At 39.9% G+C, this 20,330-nt stretch overlaps 1 protein-coding gene across 1 annotated transcript in view; it reads right to left on the bottom strand.

The window, feature by feature from the left end:
- Nucleotides 1–15,485: 15,485 nt before the first annotated feature.
- Nucleotides 15,486–20,330, bottom strand: part of SCIN (scinderin) — a 48,558-nt gene continuing 43,713 nt past the window's right edge. Inside the window, exons 14-16 of the mRNA XM_030970922.1 lie at nucleotides 19,488–19,565; nucleotides 18,138–18,198; nucleotides 15,486–17,197 (exon numbers count right to left, since the gene is read on the bottom strand). Of these exons, the coding sequence (XP_030826782.1) occupies nucleotides 17,064–17,197; nucleotides 18,138–18,198; nucleotides 19,488–19,565 (273 nt within the window). The 3' untranslated portion in view covers nucleotides 15,486–17,063. The remainder of the gene's footprint in view (nucleotides 17,198–18,137; nucleotides 18,199–19,487; nucleotides 19,566–20,330) is intronic.

Genomic DNA, 20,330 nt, shown 5'->3' with positions numbered 1-20,330 from the left:
CCGCTCATGGAGAACCGAGTATCGTACCGTCCGCAGCCTAGCGCTTCGGGCCGCAGAAGGGGCCGCTCCCCGCCCACGCCCTGCCTTGAACGGCCCCCGCTCCTCCTCCCCCCCCGGGAGGCGGAGCCGCTGCCTCACGAGGCCCGTTCGGGGCAGGCCGGCGTGGCCGCGCCCTCCGCCTACGGCAGCCCCCAGCCCCGCGGCGGGCGGCAGCGCCCCTCCGGCGGCTCAGCGCCCCGCTCCTTCTCGGGAGAGCGCGCGTTCATTGGGCGCGGGTGCCATCACTCCACGGCGGCTCCGGCCGCCCTGGGGCAGGCTCTGCGATGCCCCGCCCCCTCTCCACACCCATTGGGTGTAGGTGCTGTCACTCTAGCGCGCCCCCTGTCGGCCCCGGGCGGTGCCTCCACGCGCACCTGTGCCGCTGCCGGGGGCGGGCGGCCCGGCCGGGGCGGGAGCGCTGAGGGCCCCGGCAGCGCCCTCGGCACGGGCGGGCTCGGAGCTGCTTCTGAAATAAAAGTGCCAGCCCGGCTGTGTGCTCCCATTGTACGTGCTGTATGTGCCTTTGATCTGTCCCCGCGAAACTGGAGAGACTGGCCGGGTGGGGCCGGGAATAACGTAGTGGGTGACACGGTTCTGATGGACGCGTGGCGCACAGGGGTGGCAGCAGTGCTCGGGTCTGAGTGAACACCAGCCAGTGGTGCCTGGCTAAGAAAGGTTTCCCACAGCACAGAGACGTGTTAAGTAATCCTACATTTTCATATCTCAGGCAGATGTGAGCAGTGAAACGTTTCCCGGAACTAATTACGAGTGTCTGATAACACATTGACTACATTCACTGTTTCCAGAGCATACAGGTGTTAGAGGAGGCCTGCAGGAGGGGTGGTTAGTCTCAGCTCTTGCTGCCGTATTATGGTTCTGTTCCCTCCCACTGCTCTAAGGGTCGCTTAGCCCCTTTGCCACTGCAGTTTGCACGCCTGTGACAATACAGGTGGTCACTGTGCCTGTGTCGGGTGTATCCCGGACCAGTGTCAAACAGCACCCAGGAGGATCAGAGCAGAGCATGCTGCAAAAGTCTTCATCTATAGTCCTTAGATAAAAAATTAATAAATCAATCTTTACGATACAAGCATATGTTTAACTGTTAGCTAAAGCTGTTGTGCTACTCTACCAGTCCAAATGTATGTTTTTCTGTAGTCAGTATCACAGTCACAGAATCGTAGAGTGGTTTGTGCTGGAAGGAGCTTTAAAGATCATCTAGTTACAGCCCAGGTGTTGCCACATTTCTTTTCACAGAGAAAAGCAAGGCACAATTCTTCCCAAGGATTTCTGAGATTCACATTCTCTGAACCTCAGAGAAAGGGAAAACATAATTGTTATCACTTGCTGTGCTTGTGTTGTGCCAAAGTAGAATGCAATATGGAGATTGTTTATCCAAAGTGAGGATGTTTTGTTTCCTTGGCCTATCAGGGCTGAGTGTGTGTGTGTGTGTATGTGTGTGTGTGGACTGTCGGGTGACAGTCACAGGATTCAGTGCAGTTGTGTGCAGGGTTGAGTGCTTGGCAGGTTCAGTTTTGGATGTCTAGAATAATATAGTATATTTAAGTAATTCATTAGCCTTCTGATATCAGTGGAGTCAGATGTAGCATTCTCTCCCCTTCGTCGGAGTTGCCTTTGATTTGCGATACCCCACTGCTGTGGGCAAGGACACATTTCATTAGACCAGGTGGCTCAGAGCTCCATCCAGCCTGGCCTTGAACACTGCCAGGGATGGGGCATCCACCTTCTCTAGGCAACCACCCAAATATTTGACCAGCTGAGCTTCAGTAAAAGAGAAGGGTCATTTTCAATATTAGTCTTGCCTTTTTGTCTAGAGGACTTTAAGATTTCTTGATGTGGCTGCTGAAAAGAGTTAATTTACAAGAATATTCAGACAATCATATTTCTTTTTTTCCCCTTTGACAGCATTGTAGTCCATATTTTAAATTACAGATAATTTTATGTAAAAGAGAAGTAATTGAATAGTAAAGGGGCATATAATAGCAAAAAAAAAAAATTCCATCGTGTGCTGTAGGCAATGTTTCATGTTATTAAAGTGCTAAAATACCCATTCTAGTCCTACTAAAAATAGCAAAATTCTAATTTGCTTACATCTGAGATTAATGTTTCCCTGCTTTTATCTTTGTTTGTTATTTACATCCTGATCTTGCAGCTCTTTTTTGAGGAAGTGGCCTGTTTGTATAGAAAGGTGATTTTACATCTATGGAAAGGAGGGGTAAGTTACTACCCCTAAGGCCAGCTGGTAAGGTTTTTGATTTGGCAGTATTTTACAGTACTTTTGCATAACATAAAGAACTGCATAGCATATAATATAATAAGAAAGCATCTATAGTGGCAGGAAAAGTGGGCCTTAATTATTTAATGAATGGTTTTCAGTAATTCAAAATTGGGAGGAAACCAGCTAGAAATACCTTGTTAAGGAATACTACTGCAGACAATAGATTTATTCATAAAGTTTGACAAGCTGAAATAAATCAAATTGACCTTTATCTCCATGTACAAAATTAACTATCCCCTATTTTTAATGGAAAAATAACCCTATTAGATGTTATGGTCTCCTAAACCTTCATGTCTGATTGTTACCAAGATGCGTTCAAACTTTAACACAGCTTCCTAAGAGTACATTTTACAATTAATTCCATGAGAATGGATCTTGGCTAGCTCTTACCCTCATAGAAGGTATTTTGATTTTAAACATAAGATGCATGAGGCTTGTTTTTATCTCTTGTTCTGTTGAAAAGCAGTCAATACATAATATTTTATTGGAAAGGGAGGGATAAAGAACTGATGTTTTTTTCTAAGGTATAGCGTATCCAACACAGTAGGTGGAGAAGGAATCTCATAAATCTTGTAAAAAGAGTTTTATGACATCAGAGAAGTCATTTTAAGATTAGACAGAAATTAGTATCTTCATCAACATGAGCTTACCTGTATTTGTAAATATATACATGGAAATAATCTGTGCTCTCCAGAAAATGCCTGGACACTCCCTACAGTTAATTTTTCACATTTACCTGTTGTAACTTGCTATGAAGTGAATTATGATCTCTCTGGGGCTGAGACTATTTTTCACTGCAAGTCTTCTTTGCATCTTGATCTTAATTAATGCCTGTAGGCACTTCTGCAAAACAGCTATTAAATAACAATCCAAGTGGATCAGCTCCTCCCATACACTTCGTGCTGCTTTAGAAGTCAAACGAGCAGACTGGGCAGGTGTTTTGGAGTAATGGTATCTAAATTAGTGGGAGTGTAGAAGAGTTGACACATTCAACCTCTGATAATTGAAGGTAAGGGTAAAGCAAGGGTCTGATTATCCTGTAGAAGTCTTGAATGAAGAAGCTCTACAGAAAGAGCAGCTTTCACACTTTCCAAGTGTGTAGCTAAATGGGGGAGTGGGCTGTTCCTAGATGACAGCTGAAAATAACTGCAAGATACATGTAAGAGGAAACAATGGTGAAAGGCTCGAGCCACATGCAGAATTTTTAATGCAAAATAAAGAGGCGCCTAATTTCTGTGTTGGGGTAATTCCACATACTGATATTTTTCTCATTTCCTATCTAATCTGTACAGGTCTGAGTTCTTTCTGGCTCAGCATTCCTTAGCTCATGAAAACAACTGCAGCTTCAGCTTCTATTGGCTAAAAACCTTCTCCCCTTTCCTGTTTACACAGTGCACCAGTGTAAATAGGAATATATTATTTTCTACATAGGTTTCTTACATATATGCTATAAATATTTTCCACATAGAAGAGGGCAGGGCTGGGACAAATCATTGTGTTTCAAGAAAAAGAGGCATTACCTGTATAACATGCAGCTTCTTCACTATGATAAAGTAGTTTGGTTTTTGGTTTTTTGTTTTGTTGGTTTTCTTTTTTTTAATTCCTTAATGGCCTGGGGATAATTTTGGTCCAGGGCAGGTTTGAGGGGCCAGGCTTCCAATGTTGCAATTATTAACTGCTTCTGAGAAACTTAGATAGTCCTTCTTAGGGATATGGACCATGAAATTGGTTGAAGTGTTGCCAAGAAAGAATTGGCTTACAGTGGAAAGATAAGATTATTGGAAATTTTAATATTATTACCCAGCAGAGACTTAGGTTACCTTTTAATACCTCCTTCACTGCAGGAGCTGTCTCACAGTGCCCAGATAATAAAAATGCAAAGGATCATCAAACATCTACTTGCAAGGTTGTGTGTATTCTTCACAAGAAATTGTCTTTCATATGGAAATAGCAATTCATGGAAATTAAATCTAGCAGTTCATGAGAGGTTTACTGTAGCAGGGCATTAAATCAGAGATTTCATTAGTGCTGGTCATTTTAAAGTTACATTCCACTCAAGTAGGTATGACTGTTGTTATACAACCACATCTAGTGATGCAGGAGATGAGAAATTCCTTCCAAAGCAATGATAGTGGACTTGAATTTCCATGGCCAGATATGCACCATATTCCTTTTGTTTTCATTAAATATCTTCATTCTGAAGAACAGGCTAATGTAGCTAATCACCTTAGAGTTATTTTTTAATAGCACCACATATTGTGTGTAGCAAATTTGATTCAAATCAAATGAAAAATGAAACATCAGACAAATGATCCTGATGCCATGTACTGCAGATGCAGAGGGGTATGGCCAGAACTAAAGAACAGTAAAAGACAGAAGCAAATATGAGCAAATGCTGAAGGAGGGATAGGAAGGAACCAGCTGCATCACAGAGCTGAATTAGTTGTCAGAAGAATGAAAAGGAATGAAGTCGTAGGAAGAATAGAATTATTGCAAGGACTGTGCACTGTCAGCTACAGGTAGCTGGTCTACAGCAATGGGATCCCAACCCCCATCTTCATGAGGGAGATGTGTGAGCAGTGTCACACCACCAGTCATTGCTGTTCTGTGTGGAAATCGAGCAGATTTCTCAATGTGTATGAAAGAGAAAATCAATTGCATTTCAGTACAATGACATGGCAGACCTAGGCTGGGGTAATATGCATTAATGTTTGTGTAATAGCAATAATGTTTATTATTACAGTAACCAACTGTAGCTCAGTTGTACATTCAAAAATTGACGTTACTTCTCTTCAACTAAACTCTAGATCGCAGAGCTAAAAAAGTACTGCTTTGAATTGTTACAGTTCTGAAGGTATTGCTTTGAGTTGTTGCATGGTACATAAAATATTACAGCAGTTTCACCATGAATTTTGAGAACCCCCTTGAATATGATAAACAAGAATGAAATAACTGACAAATTGCAACACATGAATTTTTGCTCTTAAGACTACCTCTTAAATTGATGTACAAAATTTTTTGCACAAAGAAGCCTTTTATGATCTTTGCTACATCTGCTGAACTCTTTTATGATAAACTTACATGCTGCATGAACTACTTTGCTTTGATTATTAAAAAGTAGTTGGTGGTAGAAAATCTAATTTATTTCCTCACAATAAATAAGCTTAGAGCAGTAGGAGATGGAGTTGCTGTGTGTAGACCAGTTAATTAAACTTACTGTCATTTCATACATACCTTCACATGAAGTCTAACATCTATATTTTGCTACTTTCATTTTCATAAACATAATGCCATACAGCAGGCTAAAAACCAAAAAGCCTCTTCTGATACTGACAGTCAGTTTGTTGCATCTTCAATTCTGTTCAGGTGTGTTAGCTGAAAGAAAGCTGTACTAGCGCATAAATGTTCTTAATCACACTGAGCAAGTGTTGGCTCAGGGTAACTGAAGTTTTAACCTCCGCCTTCCAAGCTCGGTGAATTTTGGTTGTTTCATCCTCTGATGGGATGGCTGTAATGGTGGTGACTCCATGTTTGTGGAACACAGGGAACAGCCTGACCCCTTTGTGTACATGTGGTTGTACGAGTAATGCACCTTCTGTGACAGGGTGGGACAGCAGAAGGGTTGTCCCCAACAGCATCTTTGTGTTAAGGACTTGTATGACAAAATTCTCAGCCACACTTGAGTGTTCATTTAATAGCAGAGTGTAATTCATAAGGGTTTAACATAGATCCCCTCTTCATATGATACAAAGTTTATAGTCACAAAATCCAAACCTGGACATAGGATTTGTTATGGGGCAGTTTTAAAGAAGAGAAAAATGCTTTTTTCTTAAAGGAACCCCTGGTTTCCACCCTCACTTCACTAAGAAGCTGGTGCTAAAAAACACCCAGCAAATATGTTTATTTAATAAATGAACATAATACCTCCTACTTTAATCCTTCATTACACGAGGCAAGACTTCATCATGAGCAATTCCAGTGTTTAGTGTGTGATACTACACATGAGCAAGCCTTGACTTGCATGTTTTCTTCAATGGTTGTATACTGATCAAAGACTTACATTCACCTCAGCAACAGGATCCCCACTTCCTACCCCAGGTTTGTGACAGTACTTTTGCTTTTGTATGGTTTTTTTCCCCTCTGGAACTAGTGACTTGAGTCATCACACTCTTTTGCTGAGAATGTAGTGCTAACTCAATGCTACCTTGAAAATCTTGCCAGTTAAGAGAATGGCTTCCAATATCTTTTTTTTATTCTCCAGTATTTTTTTCCCTCAGAAAAGCTATGGGCACTTTAGGGTTGTGTTTTGGGTTTTTTTGGTTTGGTTTTTTGTTTGTTTGGTTTGGTTTGGTTTGTTTTTCTATGCCAGAATAATTCTAAACAGTTTAAAATTCTATCAAGCTGACATTTCAGTATCAGCTGCAATCTTCTCACACTGCTTCCTTTGAAAAGGGTTGCAGAGTTTTTGAATATAACACTTTAATATGATGGGAGCAGTTTGCAAGCAGATTAAAAGTGCTACAACTACAAATATAAGAGGAGCATATTTTATTTTGTCCCTGTATAGATGGATTTAATATGTGAAGGTATTTTCCCAGCTCCAGAATAATAATGGAAATGTTGGTAATATAACTACTGCTGTTTGAAATATTGCTAGCACAGTAACAATGAAGGAAAGAAAAAACTGCTATTAAATATTTTTCTTTTCTAAAGAACTTTATAAATATTGTAAAACTATTTAACATGTATAAAGCTGCTGACATTAGCTGGAATTGTAATAGATAGGAAAAAACAAACAGACCTTGGACATCAGAACAAAGAAGGCTTTTCTTTGATAAATTTGTATCTCAGTTGATTTTCTGTAGTGGAAAAAAAGTTACAAGTTCTGACTGAAGCTTCTGACTAAGTGTTTATGGGATGAAACATTCATTTAAGCCAGTTGTTTCCTAACAATCCATCTGCTTGCAACAGTTACTTATTTAAAAGCTATGCTTTGTTCCTCAGGTGCTGCATGTATCCAAGAGGAAGTACCGGACAGGAAGAAGCACACAGCACTCAGTTCAGAGTCAGAGTTAGCATATGGTTAATGAAATGCTTAAATGACAAATATAGTGCACTGAAACATGCCATGAGAGCCTTTCAAAGACAGTCACAAAAGACAAAGTACTGAAGCTCCACTAATTTGCAGGGACTGGCTTGTTCCTGTGGCTGGCTGGAGCAGGGAGCCTGTGCCTGTGTGGTGTGCACATCTGGGTCTTGGATGTGTTCCCACCATTTTTGGCAACAACTGACAGGTGATGCCCATCCAATATACAGGGTTCACTGTGAGAATGAGCAGGCTGTTGATCTGTAATAACTTTGTGTAAATCAAGTTAAGTGCACACCTTGAAGAGGAAATTCAGTTGCTCATCTCTCCTAAAAAGGCACAGCAGCAATAGAAACAGATTTCACAGAGATTGCACTGAATGGAAATAAAATTTTATGGGAGATATGCCTAAGCTCCCAGGAGGATTGTGAAAAACCTAAAGTCTCTGCTTTAGTGTATTACAATGTAGGTGATAATGTCACAGCTCCTCGAGCCTCGTGCTCAGAGGCAACAGCTAAGAGAAGTCCCCACTGAGACAATGAAATAGACCACAAAAAACTTGTTTGATGTTCTCCAACCACCCTTTGGTGATTTATCAGTGCTCCTAATAATAGGAGCTTGTGAGTGCTGCTTATAACTCCTGGTCACATACAGAACAAATAGTATGGAATAGAACTACTCTCTGGCTTTCTGAAAGCATCTTTCTTAGATGAGTGAAAAGAGAGACCTGCTGGTTCCCTAGATAGAGGGGAGGGGTTTATTTTTATTTTTTAAAGAAATAAACAATTTATGCTTAATTTTAGTAAGATAACTGAGCTCAAATGTAGCTTGTAATATCTTTAATGAGGTAATTATTTGATTAACAATGTTCCTGAAGAAAAACAGCAAATACATGCTTTAACAGATACATTAACTCGGTCTTTTTAAACCACAGAAGACTGGTAAAGCCTACTGAGCATCTGTGCAGTCCACTGGTCTCATTCTCTGCAGTGCTTGCTTTACTTCCTACCAGAAGTCTTTCCCAAGTACTTCGTTCTGCTCTATAGTTGTGAGGCATTTGTGAGTTTTCAAAAACTGTGTCACTGGCTGGATCTTTAACCTATCCTTTTTAGTCAACAGGCATCTGAAGTGCACAGTGAAATGTTTAATATGGTCCAGCAAAATAAAACATAAATTTGCACTCAGAATTATATATGACCCAATTCTTTGCTAGCAAAGAAGGTCATAGTTATGAGTGGCTTTTCATTTGGAGGCTTCCCAGGCACTAGAAGTTTTGAGTTAAGACTTACCTGTGTTTGCCCCTATGCCAACACAACAGCACTCCCAAGTGTAGTACATACAGCTTTGCCAGCTGTGTGGCAACTGCATCCAGTCCCCATGCATGTTTGGATTTTGACCAATATATTAAATTTGGTTTTGAAGCAAGAGGGTGTTAAAAATCAGCTTTCCAGGAGGGAAAGAGCAAATACTCCTTTGCTTTGATTCCTGGTATGAAAAGTAAACTTCAGTCAGCAGAATATGAATGAGAGCTAAGCATTCTAGATTGGATTTTTCTCAAGCCCAAACAGAGTTGTTTGGCTGCCAGTGATAAGAACTACAGAGTTTCAGTGCCTCCAAACAAAGGAGCTCTTTCCCCTCAGGGCCATGGATAGTTTCACCAGCTAGCCTGAACTGTGGCATGAAGGTTTCAATCTCTTCCATTGAGAAATGATGGGCACCTTATACTTAAGTACTGGATATTTGTTGCAGTTTCTAAAACTTAAGACAAATTAAAAAAAAAAAAGATAATTCTTCTCAGTTACAATACTTTAGAGTTTCAATACAAAATCTGAGCCTATTACAGTGTGCTATAGCAAGAAGAAAAGCAACCCTTATCCTCGGGAGCTCCCAGGTTTGTTTTTATGATTAGATGAAAAAGGGAAGAAGAAACAAACCAAAGAGAGGATGATGAAAGAATGGTTTCAGGGAAGACAAACACTGTGTGGGTGGGGAGGAGTAATTTCATCTCCTTGCTCAGCTGTAGTCTACATTTTTAAAATCTTATCAGCTCACCGTGTCTTCTTTTTAAGTTAACAGCAAATGTGAATGCTGTTAACTTAAAAAGTTAAGTTCATACTTCAGTGAATGCAAGATTAGGCCTACTGCTTGCTAAATGTTAAAAGCTAAGTCACTTGAAAATTGATTTGAAAGCTAAACCCGGGGGTGTTAGGCAGAAAGCTTTCTTTCACATCCTAGATTTCAATTCTTGGAGGGAAACAACAGTAAACTCACTTTGAAAACCTTATAAAACTTGTCCCTGCAAAATCGTTTTTGCTTTTTTTGCTTTCCTCTCCCAGGGAATATGATTCAAACAAACCACATCATACATTCCAATTCCATAATATTGAAAAAGAGAAGCCTTTCAGAGAATTCGGCACAGCTTCTGCCACTAGAATTGTAAACTCTCATAAAACCCTGCTAAAATACTAATTTTTAAATGCACACTTTTTAAAGCCTTTTGTTGACATCACAGCATTTTGTCAGAATGTAGGTTTCCCGTTCTCTGGCTCTCATGGCCACACCACACTACTTAGCAGGGTTTAAACAAAGTAAGGAAGGCAAATAAACAAACTTGTGGAGGAACAGATTGTTTAGCTGAGATTTTAACTGAACTCCAATGAATGGAGGCAATACTGCAAGAGGCAGTAGTTCAAGTGCTGCAAGGATAAGCTCTGCAGTTTTCATCTCTCTGAAGCCTTCCTCTTCACCTCTACCAGGACTGATCATAGAAGATTAAGAGTCCAAGCAGGACTTCTAGGGAGCAGAAGCAGCAGTGGGATACTATGAATATAATCAATTTTTTTTCTAATTGAATTATTTTATTCAAGGCCTTTCCATTGCTGGAAAAGAAAAATAAAACAAATAATACCTCCTTATGTAAGGAAAAAATAAGCATGGACATATCATAAACAGAAAGAATCTATTCAAGGAAGTCTTCATGCTTTGAACATTTTGTATTTTAGATGGCATATGATAAATATATGATTCATTCAAATACATTCAGCACATGAGTAGATGCAACCCCAAACTGAATCTTCAGAGGAAGCATGAGAAAGCTTTAAAGAGGACAAATGGTTATATCCCTTCCTCCTGGTTTACTGATGGAAGGCCTCTGAAGCCATAGGTCATTGTGTGAAAGGCTGTTACTAAATCTGAGAGATTCTGCCTGCTGAGGGTCACTTAAAGAGCCCTGCCCTTCTGCTTAGGGACACCAATATCTGCACAGCCTTTCATCTCAGCACAACTGTAGATACAGGGATTTTCAAGTTAGCATCACTGCACTCCCTGCAAATCATTCATCTCTGAGTCCTTGCTGAGGACTGATTGGGGCACAGCAGTCTGGCACATAAAGCATATATGTGTTTCTGTGGTTTTCAGACCTGTGGTAAGTCAGAGTTGAGATAAAACAAGAGCCATCAGCTGTCACCACAGAGCCATAACTCCAAGCTTTCACTGGGCCAGAGTGATGAAAGTGTGAGAAACCAATAGCAGCAGCCGGTGCTCATTTGTTGGAGAACAGAGACAACATTTAAATGCAAAACCAAAGCTTCAAAATGAACAAGAAATTTGGTAATCTTCATCCCTCCATTTGTAGTCAGTGAACACTTTTTGTTTCCCTCAGTTCATACCCTTGACTGTGGACAGGACTCCTCGTGCTCAGTCTCTGGACTGAAGCCATGTCTGTTACCCAGTATAATTCAGTAATAATGAAAGAAAGATCCAGTACATTATTAACACTCACAGTCCTTAAGTCAACCACAAAACACCACTTGCCAGAAACAAAATGAGCTGTGCTGCAGCGAGGCCTCATGTTTTAACAACAGCAGCAGAAAAGATTCAGGAAATGGGAGATCAGACAAGATGCCATTCCTTTTCAAAGCAAATCTTTTCTTTTTCCAAGTTAAAGTAAGAAGCACCTGAGGATTTTGCTATTTCTTTGTAAACACAGCAGAGCCTTATCTTTTCTTCATACTTAAAATCCCCAGAGCAGTTGCTCCCATTCTGGAGAGGAATTTTTATGGACCTGATGCAGATACACCCATAGTAAAATGGAGTTTCAAGGCTGAACAGACGAGGATGAGAGATCTATTTTAGCTTATATTGTGTTATACCATAAAAGCTTTACTTCTCAGTTGAGCTGCCCTCTGCCCTTCCTCTGCTGCCCTAATGCCACAGCTGGTGGAGCTGCACCCATTCTTCAGCAGGTCTCTGAGGCATCACACTCATCTCATCTCATCTAATCCTGCTCTGAGCAAGTCTCTGCAGCCTGGCACCAATAACCCAGGCCCCTGTCTGGATTATGAGCAGCACCTACAAGATGACAGTGTTGAGAAGTGACTTGACTAGGTCAGGCATTGTACAAACACACGGTAAGAGACAGAGCAGCTTAAATAAACAGGGAAAGTATCAAGGGAATCCTCATTTAATAGGTAGAGAACAGGACAGTAAATTCAGTGATTCACTTCACACAGATAACAGGAAATACAGGTACCAGAATCCCTGACTGCTGCTTTGAATATCAGACAAGTTTTCATCATCTCTCCTCACACAATCTTAAAAAAAGATCACTTTGAGCTTCGGGAATTCACACATGGGATTATTTGGATGCTGAAGTGCATCTGCAGATGCTAGGACAGAGTGTGGCAGCAGAAAGCTGCCTGGGCCTACCCAGAAAGAGAGTAGGGGATTGTTAGAGTGGGCTTCTTGTCTGTTCTTGGTGGTAGGACATTCACTGCCACTTCTTACCCAAGTATAGTAGGAGAGTAGCCGGTTAGTGTTGGGAATGACAGCAATCTTTGGTGCTGTTAGAGATATGTGCACCCAACTCAGCTTGTTAAATGGGGACTCTGATGTGCTGCAAGGCCCACTACAGGAAACCTGTGACCTTTCTGAGACACCTCTGTGAAAATTTAAGCCTCGAGGGAAATCTGTAATCTTCCAATCAGCAGTCTGTTTTAATCACAGTTGTTTCTGTAGCTGCTTGTTCTGTAGCAAGGGTATCAGACAACACAAAGCATGGTGAACTGTTGGGCAAGTGATACTAAAATCACCTGATTGCATCCAGCCTTGATGTCAGTATTGCCAAATGCTGGGAAATCACCCTGAGTCCCCTCTGTGATATCTGCTGAAGAGCAGCAAGGAGAGCTGTGCTCTTCTAGCACCGTTAAGAGGCTTTTTTAAAGAAATCAAAGCATTGCTGCTGTGTGTGCCTCTGGGCCTTTCAGTGGGATACTGTTTAGATTGTTCCAGTCCCCTCTGCTTGCCTCCATGCAGCTGATTTTTGAGGCAATGATCTGCAGTCTAACAAACAATAAAAATCAATGCTTTCACTTGATGCTTTCATTTCATGTGCACAGAGGCCCAAATTTCACTGCTGGCTGATCAAATGTGGTGGTAAAATGTACAGTGTTGTGGTTCTCAGTACACACTTAACAACCCTTTGAGAACACTCACAGGGTGGAAGTGTGCATATGTTTAAGAAGAAGCCTGATACAGACTGTTTCACCTTCTGCTTGCTTCCCTGGAATAACTGTCTGCTATTATTAAAGAAAAAAACAGCTTACATATTCTGTTCTGTACGGACAATATTTTTCCCCTGAAATGCAAATATGCTTTAATGTCAAGAGGAAAATGGCAAGCAGAGGGAGAAAGGCCAAAATAATAATTTGTTAATTTTATGCCATGGTGGGCCTCCCAGTTCCCACTGGTCAGCCCTTCTCCTCCCTGCACCTTGGAAGCTTTCATTGAAGTGAGCGCAGTATATTCATTTTCAGCATAAGGTAATGGGCTAATAGGCAGAGAAGGTCAAAGTAACTTTAGGCCAGTCAAGAGATGGATGTAACTGGGCATTAAGGACATGTAGTAGATTAAAGATCTGATTCTGTTTTCAGAAGTTCCTTTGATTTTAGCATCTGAACTCCCAGCCGTAAGAAGGGAAAAGTGTACTATTTCTTTATCTAAAGACAACATTATTGTCTTTAAAAAAGAAAATGCAGGGATTTGTAGAGTCATCACGGCAAATTATTATCTAGCTCTAGTTTTATTAGATAATAATTTTTTGGTTTATATACTTTCACTTGGCTCAATTAAGCCATAAAGGCAGAATTTCAGTGAGATGCTGCTGAAGCAGTTGTATCCTAAAGCAAAGTTTGAAGGGTTTTTTTGAAGCTTTCCTATAGAGAAGTCAACTCTGAAGTATTTAAGTCCATGGAAAAGAATAGCTTTCTTTGGGCCATTTTTTTTTTCTTTTTAATTCTTTGACATTCAGTAAAAATGAAGACTACAAGAAGTTGACAAGATTCATAACAAGAAGTGTTCACGTAGAACATTTCTAAAGATGTCTGAGAGCATCTCCTGCTATAGTCTACTACAGCAGGAGATGCTCTCAGAGCAAAACATTTTCTATATGATTCCTCAGTTATCCTGTGAGAGGGAACCATAATCTTACTGTCTACCACCTCCCATCACCAGCATTTTCTTGCTGCAGTTGAAGGCTGTGTGAGTCTGCACTGGCAAGAAATCAAACCATTCAATTGAATTTAGCTGCATTTAACATAGTAATTTACAGCAGATCTAATTCTATATAGCACTGTGTGCTATGGTCAGAATGGGTATTTAGAACAATGATTCCAGAAGCTGACTCCTGTCCTGTGCATAATCTGTAGTTAATACTCTAAGATTATGGTATTTTATGTAATATAAATACCACATAGGACTATAATGTCCTGATAGTTCTACGGATTCCTAACACCTTTCGGCTGCAATGAAATAAAGATGAAAAATGACGCTGTGTTTACAACCAATAGAACATGAATGCTTCCTGTTTGGTAGTAGCATAATGAAACTCCTAAATCAGAGTCCAATTTGGCCATTGCAAGTAGAGTGAACATACTATTACTGTGTGATGATACTGCAAGACACAGCTTATTCTTGACTGAACTTGACTGTATACAGATCTGCAAAATTTTTTCTATTATGAAAACAAGGCAGGTTTGGGATGTGTATTCATTAAGTTAGGTGCTTAAGTTAGGTGCTTTTCTTGAAAACAGCTTAATCTTTAACATTTCCAAGCACTCATAGTCCATCCTGTCTGTCCTCCCTCATTCTGTTCTTATTCTCGAGGGAAAGAAATACATCTTTGTGTGTACTGCACATATATTATGAAAAATAAACTTCCTCACTGGCAAGCAAACCCAAGAACAATGTTGCAAGCAGCTGTTGTGCTTAAAGCCCAATGGAGAACACTGTTCCCTTATGAGCTCTCAATGCTCTTCTCAACATCAGCAATCAACATGCCAGAACAATGTATTACAAACTCAAAAGCCCAGGCCAGGAGACCACAAAAGCTCCTCTGTCTTGTGCGAGGGAACTGAAAAGAGGCTTTCACAGTGCCGGAGAATATGCTGGCAGACTGTGCCAGTTCAGAGCCCTCAGTGTCCTGGAAGATGTTTATGTGCAAGAAGGACAAATCTTGTCTAATCCTTGGTTCAGAAGCTACTATAACTGTTATTTTTTAAAAATGAGAAGAATCATATGTATGTGTTGAAGACAACAATCAGATAATTACAGGCTGCTCAATGGCTGAGGCATTGAAAAGGTCTTTGTGCTCCTTCCAGCAGAAGAAGGACATCTTATCTACTCTCACAAATAAGAAGCAAGATGTAGCCTTTAAAAACAAACATAAACCTATTTCCTCCTATTTTATTAAGTAGTTATTTCTGTACTCTATTTTTGCAAGCAAAAAGTTATAAAACCAGGGAGTCTGATTAACAACAATGGTGTTTTTTTCTTAAAGACGAAAATAACAACCTAATAAGCACCCAATTCTTTGATTTTCACTTAGGTTTGTAATTGTCAAGTTGGTGAGAAGAGTTAAGCTTCCATTGGATAAAATGGTACCAAAGTCAAAACAAGTAACTTTTCACTGCACTGTCCATTTAAAAGGTTTTCAGGAAATCTTGCTAGACACAGTGGAAGCACTGCCCTATAATATGTCAGAGAGAGGAAAAGCAGTTTGGCATTTAGAATACTGGTTTTTGTAACTTTATTTTAAATGAAATCACATTCAGATACAGCCCAGCTATATTAGCAGACATTTAAACAAATGTTTAAAGCTAACTCCTATAATTAATCTCTTAGCTTCATGATTCTTTTGTCATTGATATTATGAGCTCAGACTAAATTTGCTCTTTTGCATTAACCTGATTTAAAATCCCAAGCATGTTAAAAAATACAAAAATGTCTAAAATTTCACTTTCCAACCTAACTTATATAATAAAATAAAAATAAGAATAATAAAACTGCTGAAATGCTGCCATTAAAAAGCCACATCAGTATGATTTACAGCTGTACAAATTGTTGTTTAAAACAAGCATTACAGGATAAGTGATCAAAGCAGCGCTAAAGATGTGAAGAAGTTTTCCCACTGCCCTTAAATATATTTTCTTCTGGCTAAGTTACAAATAAAAGCCACTTTGAAAACATACTTTTAAATTCACCAGAATAAAAAAAAGCTCAAGTAAGTGTGCCTGAGAGAAAAGAGAAGGCCATATTCTATGGTGCATACTCACATTCCAAATTTCCAGAAATGCTACCGAAACCAGGGGTTTCCTTGCTTTTGACATGCTTGATATTTGTCTAACACCTGCAGATAAAATTAGAAAGACATCCTGCACCTGACAAAGTGAACAGTCTGCATGCCGAAGAAGAACTGAGCACTGCTGAGTAAGGCAACTCAGGTGAAGTATGGCTTAAGAGCTATCTGGTTAAGGCAGAGGATGTGTTTTCCAAGCTGTTACTTCTGCTTCCACTTCAAAGCACTAGTGCACTACACCGTGTTTAAGAGCTTTAGTTGAAAAGACCTGGTGGAGGTGGAGCTGGTTCCAAGATAAATTGAAAGGAATTCATTACAATAGTCTAGACAGTCCCTCAAAAAAACCTTTGTCAATTTCATATTCTGACAGTATTCAATCTAAAGCTCTAAACATATATGTATTAACAGGGTAAACGAACATGTTTGCACAGCTTTATCCAAATATCCATCCATTATTTGCCCCCTGTGAGCTACAACTCCCACTGTGCATCAGACACTGAAATTTTCAATAAGTGTAGCAATATGTGGGCCTAATAATTAAAGCAGGTGCAGTCCTTTCCTTGAAACGGATAGTTTTATTCCTCTCTCAGGCCAAATTCTGCACACTATTATTTTGACCTTAATCTAAAGGAATTTCTGTGGCATTAGTTTGGATTTTTAAGTGAAGATGGAATTTGGTCCATTTTAGCACATTACAATAAACTGATCCACAGCTTCTCTTTAAATGAATCAGGAGATTAAAGAAAATGTATTTCTTTCTTTTAAGATTAAAGATTGGTAGCACTTTCTGTATTTACTACTAGAAGAGCCCCACTCACCCCTTTTGGCCAGTTTACAATTATCATTTATCCTTCTCAGTGCTAAGAATTTCTAGGTTATTCACAGAAATACATCAAATGCAGAAATACAACAGATGCATCGTGTTGTTGCATAAGTTATGCTTAAAAATACTAGAAAGTAGCTGGGCTCTGGTCATTCTTTGGCTTGAAGTTGGAGTCTCCTTGGAGAGATCAGTTCTTCCATCTGTTTGAGTCCCAAGCCAGGAACCAGCCTGTGAATGTGGGGGGTTCATGCCCTTGCTTCACAATGACAATGGGGGTGCCCTTATCTCTGCCAGAAGGATCTGTTTCAATATAGCGTTTGGCTAAAAACAGAAAGGAAATAAAACATGGAATGATTAGTTAATTCCTTTGGTATAAAAATACATTAAAAGACACAGTAAAAGAACACAGGGCTGCTATAATACAGTATTTAATTAATTATTTCAAAGGCAATGAAATGATCAGGTGAAGGCTGATTTTTCCCAGCCAGCAGTGAAGGAATTTTCCATGAAGGTAAAACAGAGGGATTGCTTTTTTTGAGCAGTTTGTTGCCATACAGCTGGGTTTTGGCTCTTAAACAGGAGAAAGCATTTGCCGGTGCTGTGAGGATGCACAAGCTTCGTTCCCAATTTGTCCATGTAAAGCCAGTGAATGTAGTTTCCCTTGATGACATTTCAACATGACATCAACACATATGGAAACACAGCCAGGTAACCCCAGCTGCTCCAGGGAAACACATGCAAGGGTTTTCAGCATGAACACTGTCAGAATAGCAAGGCTATATTAAGTCACACCAGGGATGATGTGATTTTTCAAGGAGGTGCGTGCCATATAAGTTGTCTTGATTTGTTCTGTTTGTTCTGTAACTGGAATTTCCTCCTACAAATTTAACTGAGTGAAGGGTGGCACTGTAAGGACTTGCTGGCAATCCTTTCTCTAGGTACATTATTGAGGGTGCAGGTCCTTTTAAATTCCTTCTCTTTTCAGTGCAGTTACTTTTCATAGGGCTCTTCTACATATTATTTAAAAAGCTCTGCAGCCCAATAATGCTATCTTGATTCATTTTATCTTTCATAAACTTACAGAGTTTTAAAGCACATTTAAAGGTGAAAATAGTCATCTCCTGTATTAAATCCTAATAAGCTCAGCAACACTTTGAGACACTGTAAACATAACTAGATTTCTTCTACATCATATTTTCCTCTTTGTTAAGTAATATTGATGCTACTTCACTCAGAAATCTGCCAAATTGATTTGATTTACCTGATTTCACAGATTCCTGTCGCTCAGTTTCATTAGCGTCCTTCCCAATCCAGATGAAAACCTGCAAAGAGAGGAAAGAGATAACTCCCCTGGCATTATAAGGATGTTGTGTACAGCTGGTAAAGTACAAAACAGTTGATTCCTCTAGGAGAAAGAATATATGCTATGAAAAGACTGCAGAGATACAGAACTCTCACAAACCACAACTGATGGTTTTTTCTCCCTTGTGAGAAAGTGTAGTTACACCCTCTGAAATCTCACTGCTCTCTATGACACTGGAAGGCCAGACCTTTATTCATTCTGGTGAAAGGATCTCTAATTACCTTTTCCATTGGTATCTTTTACACTTTTACAAGGAAATTTCTCTTTGGGTGCAGGTAGTAATACTGTCTCTGGTTTGAGCTCTGTGTGCATATAAACATTTGTGCCCTGTGACATGTACTACCCTGAGTGACTGCTAGATAGCCAGCTGAAAAACCCAGCAACCAGAGCCTTGATCTGCAATCCCCCACACCCTTTTTTATTTCTCTCCAGGATTTGCTTGGAAATGAGCTACCTGTCCCAAGACTTCTTATCTCAGTAGCTATGTCCCAACTACTTTCCATTCAGCTCTTTCCCACCACCCCCCATTACTCCTTTTCACATGAAACATGGACATTACTTCTTATTTCCAAAAACCTCAGCCTTTTGTTCCTTAAGGGTTAGGCTGACGAAGACAAATAGGGTGTGGGCCTTCTCCTCTTTCCCTCCAAGAGGAGAGGAAGGGTAGAGAGAATATACTGTGAGAAGCAGATGTGTTCTCCAGATCTGCAGTGAGTTTTCCTGTCATTCAAAAAGCTCACCACATTTTCAGTGAACTGGGCAATGATGGAGATTATTTCTGTTACCCTCCATTCACTTTCTAGTATGAAGAAATTTTTGTAAGGGTCTATCTAGTGCTGGTCCCTTTCTCGACTAGGACTTTTTGTAGGTGGCTCCTGCTACAAGGATTTAGTGGATTCTAAAAACATTTAATGAAATAACTTTTTTTAAAAATTAATACATTTTTGTGATGAAGTCAAGAACACTATTGAGAATCTTTCCAGAACTCTGCTGGGGCTTATACTCTTGCAGCCTCCATTGGTTTAAATAAGAAGTGCCTGCCCTGGTCTCATATGCTTGGAAATTCAATGGCAGGTGTGAACACCAGCACACCATATAGCTCAAGAAGTATGGCTCCATTTGGTATAATTTAAAGAAAACAAAACAGCTTCCACTCTGTCAAGATGATTGCTCCTCCCATCTTACAAACCAAGTGATTAAGAATAAATTATCCTTGCTATCACAAAAAGCAAGTGATACACAACTCACCTGATCCCAAACATCCAGCAACATGACATCATCTTCAGCCAAATCATCCTGAGTGAATTCTCCTGGGACCTCTTCAATCTAGAAAGGATGATATGTTTTGAGGGGGGTTTTTTTGGTTTTAATGATTCATCAAGGCATACAATTTTGCAAAGACCTAACTATTTCTATAATCTTAAGAGCAGAGGCTGATGAACAGTCTTTTTGGCTCCTAAAGGATCAAACCCTAAAGTGATTTGATGAATGTGTTAAGGGTGTTTCTCTGAAACAAAACAAATCACATAATGGCACATCCTATAAAATCAGTTATTGGATTTTCAGAATTGGTAAGATATCCTCAGGAGAGGCAAGCATCTACATTATAATTGTTTACTATTGTTATGTTGGGACTGAGGACTGCCAGAAGAAGGAGACAGGGAAATTTGAACCTTGACCCAACCAAGCTGATACATTCATGCAGCTTACATTCATTAATTAGGAAAAGAAACTGCTTTGGTTTGCAGTGGGTGAGCTCAGAGATGAAATACACACCCAACCAAGCTTCCCAGTCACTTGACAATGGGACATTAGAGTTGACTAAGCCACTGAGGATTAGTTCCCAAAGAAAAGGCAGACTGCTTGCTTCTTCTAAGGATGTGCAGGAAGACAGAAAGCAGTTTAATATTATTCTGTACGAGAAGGAGACATAATAATGGAGCTAATGGTTCCCACTTTTAAAGGATTGCCAAGGGTTTGGCTATGTGTAGTCATGTGGGAGTGCTAAAGGGATGATAACCAGATGGTGAAAAAGACATTCCTTTTCCCCACCCTGTGTTACGGTGGCCAGAAGGTCAGAGTGGTCTCATC

Source organism: Camarhynchus parvulus, chromosome 2 (assembly GCF_901933205.1).
Source record: "Camarhynchus parvulus chromosome 2, STF_HiC, whole genome shotgun sequence".
Lineage (NCBI taxonomy): Eukaryota > Metazoa > Chordata > Aves > Passeriformes > Thraupidae > Camarhynchus > Camarhynchus parvulus.
Note: the sequence above shows the minus strand (reverse complement) of the source record. Positions and strands in the feature narration are given on the sequence as shown.